Source organism: Pelophylax lessonae (assembly GCF_965119305.1).
Source record: "Pelophylax lessonae genome assembly, chromosome: 3".
In the NCBI taxonomy this organism is placed as follows: Eukaryota; Metazoa; Chordata; class Amphibia; order Anura; family Ranidae; genus Pelophylax; species Pelophylax lessonae.
The window spans coordinates 17,507,317-17,522,824 of NC_138770.1; the positions used below are offsets into that span (position 1 = coordinate 17,507,317).

At 44.8% G+C, this 15,508-nt stretch overlaps 3 protein-coding genes across 3 annotated transcripts in view; 2 read left to right on the forward strand and 1 right to left on the reverse strand.

The window, feature by feature from the left end:
* Positions 1-15,508, forward strand: part of LOC309550236 (uncharacterized protein) — a gene marked incomplete at both ends in the record, with an annotated part of 809,557 nt that overhangs the window by 578,237 nt on the left and 215,812 nt on the right.
* The window catches only part of LOC309550731 (uncharacterized protein), a 395,974-nt gene that overhangs the window by 372,337 nt on the left and 8,129 nt on the right, over positions 1-15,508 (forward strand). The window lies entirely within an intron of this gene.
* Positions 1-15,508, reverse strand: part of LOC309548775 (uncharacterized protein) — a gene marked incomplete at its 3' end in the record, with an annotated part of 157,048 nt that overhangs the window by 121,107 nt on the left and 20,433 nt on the right. The window contains 5 exon segments of the mRNA XM_082248721.1: positions 11,074-11,280; positions 11,360-11,587; positions 11,677-11,774; positions 11,891-12,014; positions 12,101-12,228. Coding sequence (XP_082104847.1) covers positions 11,074-11,280; positions 11,360-11,587; positions 11,677-11,774; positions 11,891-11,975 — 618 coding nt within the window. The 5' untranslated portion in view covers positions 11,976-12,014; positions 12,101-12,228.

Here is a 15,508-nt window from a genome sequence, read left to right on the forward strand (position 1 = left end):
TGTGGATTCTCTGATGGCGAAGAAGGTTTCCTTTACGATTAAAACATTTCCCGCACTCTGAACATGAATAAGGACGCTCACCTGTGTGTATTCTCTGATGCAAAAGAAGAGTTCCTTTATCATTGAAACATTTCCCGCACTCTGAACATGAATAGGGACGCTCACCTGTGTGTATTCTCTGATGCCTAAGAAGGTTTTTTTTATGATTAAAACATTTCCCGCACTCTGAACATGAATAGGGATGCTCACCTGTGTGTATTCTCTGATGGATAAGAAGGTGTCCTTTATGAATAAAATATTTCCCACACTCTAAACATAAATAGGGACGCTCACCTGTGTGTATTCTCTGATGCAAAAGAAGAGTTCCTTTCTCATTGAAACATTTCCCGCACTCTGAACATGAATAGGGATGCTCACCTGTGTGTATTCTCTGGTGGCTAAGAAGGTGTCCTTTATGAATAAAACATTTCCCGCACTCTAAACATAAATAGGGACGCTCACCCGTGTGTTTTCTCTGATGTCTAAGAAGGCTTACTTTACGATTAAAACATTTCCCGCACTCTGAACATGAATAGGGACGCTCACCCGTGTGTTTTCTCTGATGTATAAGAAGGCTTACTTTTTGATTAAAACATTTCCCGCACTCTGAACATGAATAGGGATGCTCTACTGTGTGTATTCTCTGATGTGTAAGAAGGTTTCCTTTATCATTAAAACTTTTCCCGCACTCTGAACATGAATAGGGATGCACACCTGTGTGTACTCTCTGATGGGTAAGAAGGTGTCCTTTACGAATAAAAGATTTCCCGCACTCTGAACAAGAATAGGGACGCTCACCTGTGTGTATTCTCTGATGGCTAAGAAGGTTTCTTTTATCATTAAAATATTTCCCGCACTCTGAACATGAATAGGGACGCTCTACTGTGTGTATTCTCCGGTGACTAAGAAGGCTTTCTTTACGAATAAAACCTTTCCCGCACTCTGAACATGAAAAGGGAAGCTCCCCTGTGTGTATTCTCTGGTGCCTAAGAAAGGTTCCTTTCTGTTTAAAACATTTCCCGCACTCTGAACATGAGAATGAATTCTCTCCTGTATGGTATAAAGAAGATTCCCTGAGATGAGATGGTTTCCCGCACCCGTCGGCACTGTCAGATATTAGAGAACTATGTGAAGTATCAGGAGATTCCAATGATCTCCTCCAATGGTGAGGTCTGTCATGTATATTATGAGGAACGGGATTTACTTCTGGAGAAGATGCCATGTCATCTTCTGTAGTCACATCTTCCTCCGATGTCCTTCTATTCCCACCACAGAGTCCGTCTGTCAGAAGACAAGAAAAATTACCAAGAGTTTTCCACACTCATATACACTGCTCAACACTTTATAATCAGAATATAGCATCAAGTCAGGGAAACTCCTGGGATATTCATCTGCTCAGTCAAGTAGCAGAGGGGGTTGTTACCAACAGGTGCACTAGATGGGCAACAATGAGACGACCTCCAAAACAGGAATGGTTTTACAGGTGGAGGCCACTGACATTTTCCCTACTCATCTTTTCTGAGTGTTTTTTTTATTTTAAATCAGAAAAAGTTTTATTATAAAGAAAGAAAAGTCCATTCCATTCGGTACACAATATTTCCGCTTTGTACAGTCATAGACACAGCGATCGTAACCTTCATATATAGTCACTCCTGCATGTTTCCATTCGCCACCTCCACTGACTCCACCCACTCCCCCAACATCTCACTGACTCCACCCACTCCCCCAACATCTCACTGACTCCACCCACTCCCCCAACATCTCACTGACTCCACCCACTCCCCCAACATCTCATTGGCCTGCGCCTTATCCCGTTCCCTCCTGTTTATTCATTCCTAGGACTAATCCTACAGGAGTTTGGGAGAGTGGGATGAAGAGTGAAGTTCAAAGTGGTGGTTGCCAGCGGCAACGGATGGACTTTTGTTGGGACTGTAATCTGCTCTCAAGAAATGTGCAGGAGAGTTAGAGAAGGAGAGTTGCATCACGCTATACAAATGCTTAACAGTGAATGGTGCAAGTGTGGACGGAGAAAATGACGGCCCAGGGCACGTGGATCGGTGTGTCGGGGGCCATGTTTGTGCCAGTGCTATAGAGAAAAATGTTGACCGTGCAACTAATGACAGCGGGACACTTTTCCAAGACAGTATGGCGAGAGTTGTCGGTACAAATGCTATGAAGAAGAATGTCGGCCATGCAATGTCTGCCAGCGGGACAATTCTCCTAAATAGCAAAGGGGGTCAGTTGGCCTGGAGAGATGGAGGTACAACTGAGGCCCAGGTACAGACAAGGATGGTGGATGCGTGTGGATTGAAGACTACAATCTGCTTTACAGTGATTTTCATGCTGGCTGAGCTGAGTTGGAGTGGCAATGAAAAGGTTACTGTACCGCGCTGGAAAGCGGGCGCTGGAGAGATCTGCCTATCAGGAGGAGCCACCGCCAAAGAATCAGCTAATCTGGAGTTGTGGGCGGAGACACCGCCCACGCACAGCCAATCTGGAAAGAGGAAGGGGGGTCTATAAATTACTTCTGCCTTTGGGTGTAGCTGAGAGGGAGACACGTGTGTGGAGAAGCAAGATGGCGAGTGGCGGAGTAAGCCCGAGCGCGGAGGCTATTCCACATGTTGGCGGAGATCCTGTGGAGCAGACCGGAATGCCGACATCGGCCCTGTGGGACACCGGGGTGTGATTGGTGCCCGATAGAAGACTGGCGTTGTGTACCAGAGCAGGCGTGGAACACTTGGGCCTGGTATGTAGTCAATGCCTGAATGTTACCATATGGATGCAAGGGTGGGGCCAGTGCGGGCACTGTGGCAATCTGCTGCTGCGGGCGGGGAAGAGTGAAAAACAGCCCAGGAGACTGAATGTGACATGGGAGACCGGGGTCACTCGTGCTCGGTTGGCCTCTTAATCAGGACTCTGGGCAGAGGAAGAGGAGTGTTCAGGGTGCTGATGGAACTGGGCTCAGTAACATCTGCCAGTGCTACAGAGTGCCACATGAGAGAAACCTGTACTTCCGAGGCTGTGTGCATGCAGGTAGTGAGGGCTGGGGAGCGGCCACCCGATGTACAGAAGACTGCAGTGGCAGACACCAGGTCTGCTCCAACAAAGGCAAAGGGGAGTCAATGGCCTGCGGTGACCAGGGCTGTGAGTTTGAGCAGCGAGGAAGAGGCCGGGGTCATTTATGTGGGGTCTCCTAGTTTCCAGCATCGCTACAGATCCTTGGAGGAGGGGATCGATGTCTGGAAATCAGAGGAAGAAACCGAGTGGGACTGGGGGTCGAATGAACGGAGCAGTTCGGCCAGTCCAAGTGTTCCTGATGAGGAGACTAGAGATTCTGTGATACATGGACAGTGTGCTAAGAATCTGGGGTTCTGTGAGGCCTACTCTAACCGGGTCCCAGATCTATTCCCTCCTCGGACCTATGCCCGGGCTCAGGAACAAAATGAGGCCTATGCGTCTCTCATCATTAAGGAGGAGACCCTGTATTCCCCACCTGGGAGAGGCAACAGACAAACATTCCCCAGGTTCTCCAGACTACAACATCTGATACAGAGGAAGGTGGCCTTAGAATATGGATATGACTTTCCTTATGCTCCAAGGGAGATCATGTTGGAGATTGAGGCCAGGAGAGAGGCTTGGTGTGACGAGGCTGTGTGGGACTTCCTTTATATCCCAAAACCCCACTGCAACCAGTCAAAGCCGGAGTTATGGAAAACCTTCCAATCTGTAAAGGCTAACTGGAACTTTGGGCGGGCCATCGATATAGACAGAGTGGAGGTCCACCGCCCAGACAGATCTGGCCAGGCATGGTCCATCCGTGTAAAAGACTCAGAGGGGAAAGTTGTGCGAATCCCACATCCTGACTACTATTGCTAAGGACACAGGATGCTGAGTTTAGTGAGGCTGGCTAGCCTGAGTTTGCTTACAGAAGAAGATGGGCTGGAGAGCCCGAATGTGAAGTGTACAGTGATGTTTCAAGTTTCACCTTTGTTGCTAGGGCCCAAGCCCTATTTCCAATACCCCTTTCCCTTCTATCCTTGCAAAAGGGATTGGGAAATCTACAATTACCACTGCTAAGTGGTTCCAGTAAAGAGGGCCAACCCTCCAACTTTAAAGAAGAAGAGACCCTTACTAAAGGAGGACTCTAGTGATACTATAACTGTGCTAAAAAGGAGATCCTTTGGGCCATCGGGCCAGGATCATGTACCACCGCAAGTTAAAAGGACACTCTGTGGAGTAGTTAGGTCATCGGGCTGAAGAGGAGAATTCTTTGCAAAGAGACTCTTTTACAAAGATGCCTTGTGAAGATTCTATTGGGCCAACGGCCCAGTAATGGAACTTTGTTGGGTTTCTACCTAGGGAGAATGGGTAGTGGCCTGAGGTATCTTTGGTGGGGGGTGCCCTAGTGCCAGGGGCCCCTGAAGAGACTGTTTACACCCACAAGTCTGACAGGTTGCTCAGGCTCCAGCAAATACCTTGTCCTTAAGAAGACATGTAGCCTCGGTGCTACAGGTGTGAGGGACACTGTGACCATCAGTCGGATGGACTCCACATGTCTTCGAGAACTTGTGGGCTTGGCTGAAATGGAAGAAGAGTCAGTGCCCGGGTGCTAAAGGGACTGTGTCTGTTTCAGTCACTCATTGTGGCTAGAAGGTAGATAGTTAGCTTGACAGGGTTTGGTTGTCACCTGTACAGGAGTGGAGCTGAACGCCTAGTCAAGCCTACTGGAAGTGATATCTGTCAGGATGTGTAGCTAGGGATCTTGGGTGAGAAGGTCGCCTCTGAGGAGAGGGCATTCTCACTACATTAGGTAGAATGTGGTTAATATGCAAATGTTGGAAGTGCTAACCTTTAATTCTTCCTTTGCAGGCTTGCACGGGATGTCTGGATCTGGCAAGGCCCTCCATTTGTGAAAAGTGAATGTTATAGTTAGCTAGTTAATCAGGTTGACATGTTACCCACTCAAGCAGAGTTTTGTTTGATGGGGGGTGCATTAAGTTGTTTTGTGAATATTTGTACAGCATATCTATATTTTTCTACATAATTTATTATATGTAGATTTGTTATTTCCCTTTTCCCCCTTTTCCAGGTTTGTGGGATACTCCGTTTATTTTTGTAGGAAATTTTTGTAGGGGGGAGGCTGCCCCAGAGCCAGTGAGGACATGGCTCGTTTGGTGGAGGGTGGATGTAGCACCCTCCTAGTCAGGTGCTAGAGATTGAGTATAGTTTTGGCTCTGTCTGCCTATCAGAGAAGCAGCAGGTAAATTCTATATTGCACTCTGCTTATCAGGGAGCAGGATCTGTGAGTTAGGTCTGCTCAGTGTGCCCAGTGTGTGATTCATCTGGTCTAAGGGAGTGTCCCCAGCTGATCCAATGGGGAGGCGCATAGGATGCTGGAGTTAACCTGGCCAATAACACACAGGCTTTTGATATAGCTCCAGGGATTGGCACAGATGGGTTGTCTCGGTGAATTGTGGGGCAGGGTATAAAAAGCCAACGGCACATGAGGTAGAGGTCTTTTGGCGGGAAGCAAAGTCCCAGAAGGAGGGTGGCGGCTGCCTCCTCTTCTGCAGCAGTTGGTGATGGTCACAGGCAGTTGGCCTGATGAACCAGTGGAGAGGAGCTGAACCCAGAGGTCCAGGAGAGCTGACTGGAGGAGTCGGGGCACTGCAACAATCTGGAAAAACTGTATCGTGAGTACAGAGGATCTTGCCCAAGGGTCTGCCCAGGAAGGGGACCACTCCGGGGAGTATAGACAGTGGATGGGTGTCAGCTAGTACAGAGAAAGGGGGTACTGGGGGAGTACCCTGAATAGAAACACAAATAGCAACACTTACCTCAGCTTCATTCAAGTGGCAGGATGAAGTAGCGGCCTTGCCGCATTCTCAAGCTAGAAGTCCTCTGAATTCTGAATTGTTCAACAGTTGGAGTATCCCACTCATCCCTTCTCCCATCCCAATATAAGATAAAACCACAAAAACAACTAACCCTAGACTGATCATTGACTGAGCCAAGAACATAAAGTGTTAAGATTTCTGCAAGTTCTGCAAGCAGTTGCTACGGGTAACCCAAGGGAATCCTTACAGTGTGAAAATTCAGCAGCCCTCTATGGGGCAGTGCTACACCTTATATACCTTTCATCTATTCAAGAAGGCTGCCAGGCCGGGGGGGGGGGGGGGGAATCGGGGGCCCGTCCCTTGGCTCTTTCCAACCACAACCCCACATAGGCACACACTCATTCATCCGGCTCCTTGCTGGTGAGCGTCTTAGCATTTTTTTTGCAATCTCTTAGTAAATTGAGGCCTCTCTCTGTGGGATTGCCCCCTTCTCTTTCACTCTCTCATATTCTTTGCTTGCCTGACTTTCCTTTCTTCCTCTCTCATACCATCTTTGCCTCCCCTCTTTATTTCCATTCTCTTCATACCCCGCCCCCTACTACTTAGGGCAACACCATGCTAAATTGGATCTCCCAGATCTACTCTGCCCCTGTCGCCCAGGTTAAGGTGACCGGTATCTTATCGGATTACTTCAGAATTACGAGTGGAACAAGACAGGGGTGCCCTCTGTCACCCTTACTCTTCGTATTATCACTAGAAACCTTTTTATGTAGAATACGACTCCACACGGATATCTCAGGCATGACCTAGCAGAAAATATCAGCGTATCCAGATGACATGTTATTTTCCCTCATGAATCCCATAATTTCTCTACCGAATCTTCTTCACGAGTTTGAGGCATATGGCACTCTGTCCAATCTAAATATCAACTTTACTAAATCTGAAGCTATGGGAGTAGGCTTATCAAACCCCCTCCTCCACCAACTGCGATTTAATTTTAGCCTAAAATGGACGAACTCAGCGCTGAAATACCTGGGCACTCTCATATCACCCAAATTTTCACGCATCTTCACGCTCAACTTTCTCCCCCTCCTAAACAAAAGTCCACATTCTATAAGATAAATTGAATTCTGGCCTCCATTCATGGTTTGGAAGATGAAACGTTATTAAAATGTGCATACTCCCTAAGTTCCTATACCTCTTTCAAGCACTTCCAATATTCATCTCTTCACAATACTTTAAACAAGAGGACACCCTACTAGAGATGTCCCGAACTATTCGCCGGCGAACATCGCTTGTTCGCGTCCGCCGCTGCGGGCGAACATATGCAATGTTTGGTCCGCCCCCTATACTTCATCATTGAGGCAAACCTTGACCCTGTACCTCACAGTCAGCAGACACATTCCAGCCAATCAGCATACCTCCCTCCCACACCCTCCCCCCTCCTATAAAAAAGAAAGGGCAGCATCCATCTTAGATCATTCTGAAGCAGTGTGTAGTGAGAGCAGGGAGAGAGCTGCTGCTGTTAATAGGGACAGTTGTTAGTCAGTGTTCTCGGTCCACTCCTGCTGTAAGGACAGCATCCTGACAGCACCCCAAAAAGCCCTTTTAAGGGCTGGTATTTCAGTCAATTTTTTTTTGAGATATATATAGATATAGATATCTATATATATCTATTGTGCAGTTGCCTGCCCGCCGTGTCTGAGAGGCCACAGACCCACCACAGACTGTACTGTGTGCACACCACACTCATATCGGGTGGCACAGGCACAGTACCTTGCAGTTTAAAAAATATTTTTTTTTTCCTCTGTCATAATTGCAGTTGCCTGCCGGCTGCCAGTGAGTGTCAGGTCCACAGAGTGTACTGTGCCCACTGCAGGGCCCACCACTCATATATATACGGTGGCACAGCACCTTGCAAATTAAAAAACAATATATTTTTTATAATTGTTGCCTGCCAGTGAGTGTCAGGTCCACAGACTGTACTGTACCCACTGCAAATGGACTGTTTGCGGTGTGTTAAACGGGGAGGTTGGTCTGTCAGAGTTTGGTCTGTCACTGTGAAGCGGGCGTAACCCTTACACTACCTGATTGATACAGCATCATACCTGGTCGTATACACACACTGGATGTTTTAAAGCACGTTATTCCAAACAATTTTGGAATGTTAGGTAATTTATGCCCTTTATGGATTAAAACCCGACTCTGCGTCAACTACGTAATTTTCCATAATAGTTTTGCCATGGATCCCCCTCCGGCATGCCACAGTCCAGGTGTTAGTCCCCTTGAAACAACTTTTCCATCACTATTGTGGCCAGAAAGAGTCCCTGTGGGTTTTAAAATTCACCTGCCTATTGCAGTCTATGGCGGTTCGCCGCTTCGCGAACATTTGCGGAGGTTCGCGTTCGCCGTTCACGAACTGCAAATTTTAGGTTTGCGACATCTCTACACCCTACTTGTGGTTTTATCTGGGCACATAAGCGACCTAGGCTATATAGGAGACTACTCCTTCCAGAACGACTAGGTGGACTGGCAGTGCCGGACTTATGCAAGTACTGTAAGGCTACACAATTGGGGAGACTCAGACTGGTGTCATCATGGTGAAGCGAAGCTTTGGCCCAGACTAGAACAGGCCCAATGCGACATACCCCTCCATAGAGCTCCATCGTGCCACCATTCACTACCAGACTCCATAAGACGCCATCCCCTCATAGGTCACACGATAAGAACCTGCTCTAAATTATTCACACAACTTTCACTTTCCCAGACGCACTCGACACTGACACCCATACTGGGGAATCCCCAGTTTACCCCGGGCTACCAAGATAAAACATTCAGGACCTCAATGGAGTCAGGCTATTTCCAAGCCTCCCATTTTTCAACATCATCTAGTTGGCCTGCACTCAAAGACCTCATGGACTTCTCGGGACCCTACTGTCTAGATTTCTGGAGGGCATCGCAACTCCATAATTTCTTAAACTCATTGCCACCTCCCAGTGAACGCAACACACAACTTACACCCTTCGAAGAACATTGCTCTCAAGACAGAATACTGACACAGGTATTATCCATGACCTATGCATTACTGATCACACCCCAGGGGACTTACCAACCCCCATTCTTAGCTAAGAGGGAACGGGATTTAGACTGTAACTTTAATCCAGACCAACAAAATCACATCATTCCATTTATATTTACATCATCCATCTGCACGTAAATACAACAAACCAACTTCGAACTCCTAACAAGGTGGTACTGCACGCCGTCAAGGCTGAGCAGATTCTTCCTCACACTCACTGATCAGTGCTGGAGATGCCAGGAAGGGCCGGGGGACACTCCTACATGATTTTTGGTTGTGTCCTAAACTAGCGGAGTTCTGGAAGACAGTACGTGAAATGTCTCAGAGGTTTATAAACCGACCGCTCCCCAATGACCCTGCTCTCTTCCTTCTCCATGCTTCTAACATCCCGGTCCGGACCTATAAAAATTCTGTCATTTGTCACCTTGTAAATGCTTCTAAAATGTGCATCCCTCTTAAATGGAAAAACCCACAGACCCTGACTGTTGGCATGTGGCTCAAAGAAATAAATAGAATGGAAAACCTTGTTCTCTCGACACGTCCCCAACACGAACGATATACCAAACCCTGGGGTCAATGGAATATATTTGTCCTCTCTGATGAAGGCTGCTCTTTAATTAAGGGAGGCAATACTAAAGAGACCTCATGTTGAGTTTGGGGGAGCTCTAAAATATTGGTGGAACGTATTGCTGATGTAGGGCCATAGCTTTACCAATGCTAATCCTCCTACACCCCCCCCCCCACTTCCACACCTCCTTACCCCTTCCCCCCTCATCCACCCTACTTATCCTCCTCTGCATCTCTCTAGGTTTCTTTTACTTCCCTCTCTCTTTCCACTACTTATTCGCTTCTTCCTTCTTCTTCTATACGTTATGCGAAACTGGAACAGACAACTCCGGGTACTTTCTAGTCCTGCATAACTCCTCCCATTAGAGGAATTGTAGAACACCTCTTATTCTACGACCGATGTAGAACTCAACCTTATGACTGAATTGTCTTCAATGTTGTAATACACTGTCTCAGCATATGTCCTATAAGGAATGTTACTGTTTATTATGCCTGGAAGTTGTCTTTTATATAAATAAAAGAATTGAAAAGAAAAAATAGAGATCTGACATGGATCAATGATACAACCTTACCCAACCAAATATCACTAAGTAATAATGCGATTGAAATGATGACAATTTTATTGTTTGGAACATGACGTTATATTGAGGAAGGGAGATGGACCTTTCATATGGTGTACAGTATATCCTTCTCATTTGTTTGGAACAAGACGTTAGACTCAGGCATGGGGCAGAAGACCCAAAACTCATAACCTAGGTGCCTATATCATGCACATTTTTTTTGCCAGCCGAATCCCAGAATCTCTATAAATCCAGTCTAGAGACATAAATTGTGTCTGCAGCACAGAGAAGGAAGATTATCCGAGAGAAATACAGGAATACAGGATGGGGAACACAGCTCAGGAAAGTGACCAGGGTATTACAGGCTGATATCACCCAGTCCCCGCCCTACTCTGGACCAATCAGTGAGCAGTATGGGTGGAGGAATGTATTTAGTGTTAATGACCCACCTGTGCTGATCTCTGTAGGAGTGTCCTCCTCTATAAATGTCCCCGTTATTCCATCCTCCTCCATAGACTGCTGATCATCCCTCACATACGTCTCTTCTTCTTCTTCTGCTTTAACCTCAAATTCTATATCGATTGGATCTCCACTCTAAACCAAGAAAATGAAAGAGAATATCATCTGTAAAATGATTGTGACATCACATAAAAATCCACACATTGTCTCCATGAGTCTGTGTTTTATAATCTCTGTCTCACCAACCTTATAACAGTGAGGGATGGTGTGACCTTCCTGTGTGGAATCCCGGGAATACAGAGGACGGGGACATCTCTCTGGTGGGTTCCTGGTATTAGGTGGCTCCATCATATCCTTGTGTCCTTCTGAAAACTCCTCCATCACTCCATACTCCTCATCCTCCTCTTTATACTCTTCTTTAACATCAATATTATCATCATTGAGGTTTCCACTCTGAATATATAATAAAACATTCATTGTAACAAACATGCTGTATATAAATCAGAATTACCAATCATTGACAATCATCTACCTGATGATGGTGAGGGATGGTGTGATCTTCCTGTGTGGAATCCCGGGAATACAGAGGACGGGGACATCTCTCTGGGGGGTTCCTGGTATTAGGTGGCTCCATCATATCCTTGTGTCCTTCTGAAAACTCCTCCATCACTCCATACTCCTCATCCTCCTCTTTATACTCTTCTTTAACATCAATATTATCATCCCTGAGGTTTCCACTCTAAATAAATAATAAAATATTTCTTGTAACAAACATGCTGTGTATAAACTAGAACTACCAATCATTGACAATCATCTACCTGATGATGGTGAGGGATGGTGTGACCTTCCTGTGTGGAATCCCGGGAATACAGAGGACGGGGACATCTCTCTGGTGGGTTCCTGTAGCTGGATGACTCCTCCATGGTGTCCTGGTACAGATCTTTGTGTTCTTTTAGAAACTCTGACTCCTCCATCACCCCATCCTCATCATCCTCCTCTTTTATCTCTTCTTTAACCTCAACTTTAGAATCTCTCAGGTTTCCACTCTGAATATATAATAAAAATGACATCAATGGTAACAATGCAGATAATGTACAGATCCTAATGACACTATCAGTGATTGTTCCTCATCTACCTGATGATGGTGAGGGATGGTGTGACCTTCCTGTGTGGAATCCCAGGAATACAGAGGACGGGGACATCTCTCTGGTGGGTTCCCATTACTGGATCCATCTGTAGGAAACACACACACTGACTGAATACATTGTTTCTATGTGTTTATCAGATGATGGGGGATCTAGGTGGATCCTCCGTACTGCTCTCTCCTTTACAATAAAGTCTCCTCTTACCCGGTGATGTGAGGGGCGGCTGATTCTCCATCATGACGTCCTTGTAGAGATCCTTGTGTCCTTCTAAATACTCCCACTCCTCCATGGAGAAATAGACAGTGACATCCTGACACCTTATAGGAACCTGACACACACAATGATACAGTCACCATCCAGACACATCCCTTGTCTGTTACTGGATAATGTCCCAGAATTCCCAGCACCGCTCACTTCTCCTCCATGATCTCTCTGGGGACTTCTAGAATCTTCTTTGTATTTCTCTATTCTATCAGGGAGGGAGGTGGAGGCAATGTGATGGTCATATGATCTCCAGACTTCACAGGAGGAAAACTCTAGATCTGAACACAAATAGTAAAATCAAATGAAATTCCCAGAATCCTCCTCACCTCACCATTCAGGTTTCCATTTGATTAAAGCCCCACCTCAGACTGAGGTATAATTTACCCACACAGGACCCCCACACTACGCAGGGTAAAAACTTGTTGCAGACATTCTGACATCATTACATACAACGCAGGACCAACAGACCCACTTTGCTAGTGAGGATGCCAAGGATCCGCCCACATCCTAAGAGCATGAGAAAAAAAAGACAGATGGAGGGACATGGGGGGGGGGGGGTTGTTAGCTGTGAGGTCAGTGTGATGTCATAGGACATATAGACTCTGGATAGAGGGACATTTAGATGGGGAGATTTGAGGGGCCCTCTATGTGAGGATCCTGTGCAAACCAAATCATTGTTCCCGGGTGCCTCCCACTTCTCCTAAACTGGAGTGAACTTTGACCTTTACCATACAGAAATCTGTCAGGAATGTGTGAAAGTAAGCTCTCATGTGAGCAGGTGACATGCGGAGGAACGGAGTGTAAATAGCAGAAAATTTTCTCCAGAGCTTCTAATGGTGGGGATGGATTTTGCTGCGTGTTGGTGCCAAGTTTCCACCCCCCAGGGTCACTGCAGGGGTGGAGAAAAGCTGTGTAAGAGGATATGGAGGAGAGATGAGGAGGAGATCCAGGAATCAGGATAAAGGTCAGGACAAGCAACAGACGAACGCATCCAAGAGATGAAGCCGGGGTCACTACACAGAAAATCAATCAAAGGAAACAACAGTCAGGACGAGGAATAGCAAGAAGGAGCTCAGAGACAAATGAGAAGTTTGCTCAGCCAATGGGAGATTATCTCAGCATGACTTACATAATGAAGGAGATGAGGGGGAGGGGAGGAAGTCACTTAAGGTGACCATAGATACATGGAAATTCAGCTGGTTCAGCAGGGATCGCTCACATTTCCATCCATATATGGTCAGCTTTGGAAGAAAGATATATTAATCATCAACTGATCCCCTTGAAGGGGTTAATCTACTCATTACCTCTTCTGCCGCCAGATCCTGCAGTGTCTCCCTCTACGTTCTATGGAATGTCCTCTTTACCTAACACCACTTCCTGTCTGTATTCCATAGAGACTTCCTGTCTCGGTAGAAGTGAGATCACCACCTTGTGGAGCTCAGAGGTACTGCAGCCCTGAGAACCGTCTGGTAGTGTGAACACGGCCTTGTGCTGTTTGTGTATGTACTGTATATCCTTCCGCTTTCTCTCCTCCCTGAGTGTGTATGAAGAGGCGGAGCTCCTGCTGGAACAGCAGTCGGAGGAGGAAGCCGAGTCTAGGAGGGAGACTGACAGAAAGCCCAGGGAATTGTATGCATAAGATATATAGAGAAACAACAGGTTCCCTTCCTTCACTTTGTGAGGTGGACACCTGATGTTTTTTTTTTTTTTTTGGAGAAAGATGGAGAAGAGGAGGTTTATCTATAGATCGGGTTACCTACATATTGTAGGAAGAGAAGTCAAATAACATATTACCCCTCATAAATTTAAATTATACTATGTAATATAATATGCTACATAAAAAAAGGGGTTTCCTCCCTCTTTGTACTCATATTTTTGGAGCCTTTTATTTATTTATTTCTTTTTTTCCACTATAGTCACGTTTTTGATGATTTTTTTCCCACTGTTTAAGATATATAAATTTAGAATTGACACTTGGGATGCTTAGGGTCAGGGTTTTTTTTGGAGTATAAACAATGTGCAAGATTTATAAACATTGGGTATAAACAATGTACAAGATTTATAAACATGTATATATGGTAGGCATGTGTTTAGATTTATTTACATATTATGAGGATGGTAATAAAATATTACTTTTCATCCCCCTCCTTTCTTATTATTTATTTTTAATATTTTAATTTTTTTTTCATTACACAAGCTACATAAAGAAAAAAAGGGGTTTCCTCCCTCTTTGTACTCATATTTTTGGAGCTCCCTTTTTTTTTCCACTATAGTCACGTTTTTGATGTTTTTTTTTTATTTCACTGCTTAAGATATATACATTTAGAATTGACACTTGGGGTGCTTAGGGTTTGGGGATTTCTTTTTTTTTTTTTTGGAGTATAAACAATGTACAATGTACAAGATTTATAAACATTGGGTATAAATACATTTTTTTTTTTTTTGACACTATAAAATTATTTACACACGCTAAATAGGGGATCAAGGAATTTCCCCTTTTTTTTCACTTTTTTTTTTGAGCACTATAAAATTATTTGTATTATCCAGATAGGAAACCAAGAGATTCCCTTCTTTCACTTTTTTTTTATGTTACTAGTATTAAAAATGCTCATCTCAACTTCCAATAATACACTAGCAGCGCTATCATAAGAAGAGAATAAAGTCTCTGTGATGGAATATAAAACGATGTGAGACAAGTTCATGCAGAGAGTCCACAGAATCAAAGAGTGCAGCTCCTCCACAACTGTACATTCAGATCCTAGAAAGCCTCCACCTCACCGCTGTGCACACCCAATGGTAGTACACTTACCAGAGGCCGCTGGATAATGAGCCAATGTATATCTCAAACACAGGGATGTGTGGTCCACCAAAGACTTGAAAACCAGGAAGGGACTCTCGCCTCACACTTATACACAGGAATCGCTCCGCATATACCAGGTGCATGTGAATAAATCAATAACACCACATAGCGTAATACTGCATAACAATCCCCTTTATTCCAACACACAAATTCTTCAAATATTGCACTCACAGACAAATGGTAAGTAAAGCGTGTAAAACTGGGGTAAAACCTGTGTCCTGTCACTTCCCGCTGATGAATAGCTTGCCGCTCGGTACCTGGACGGTCAAACTACCTTATATTCACCTTATATCTATATTTAGACTTTTTATCATTACTTTGAGTGATTTTTTTATTATTATCACTTTGGTTTAGCGCTGCACATTTACATATTTTTATATATTATGTATTATGTATATATTATGTATATATTATGTATTGCTTTACAGATGTTTTCACTCCAGGATTAATTATTTTATTTATATAACCCTTGAAGGAATTGCTATTACTTTGAGAGAGCTCCACCACCATTCCTATGTGACCATTACATCCTTGCAATTTATGCTTAGCATGTTCATTTTGAGTGGATTAACATATATTTTAATGCTTTATGATATATTTTTGCATTTCCTTATACAAAAAGATCAATTTCCGAAGTTTGTTTTCTTAGATATACCTTTGTTTTGAACTTAGCCATGTAAAATAGATATTGAACAGGA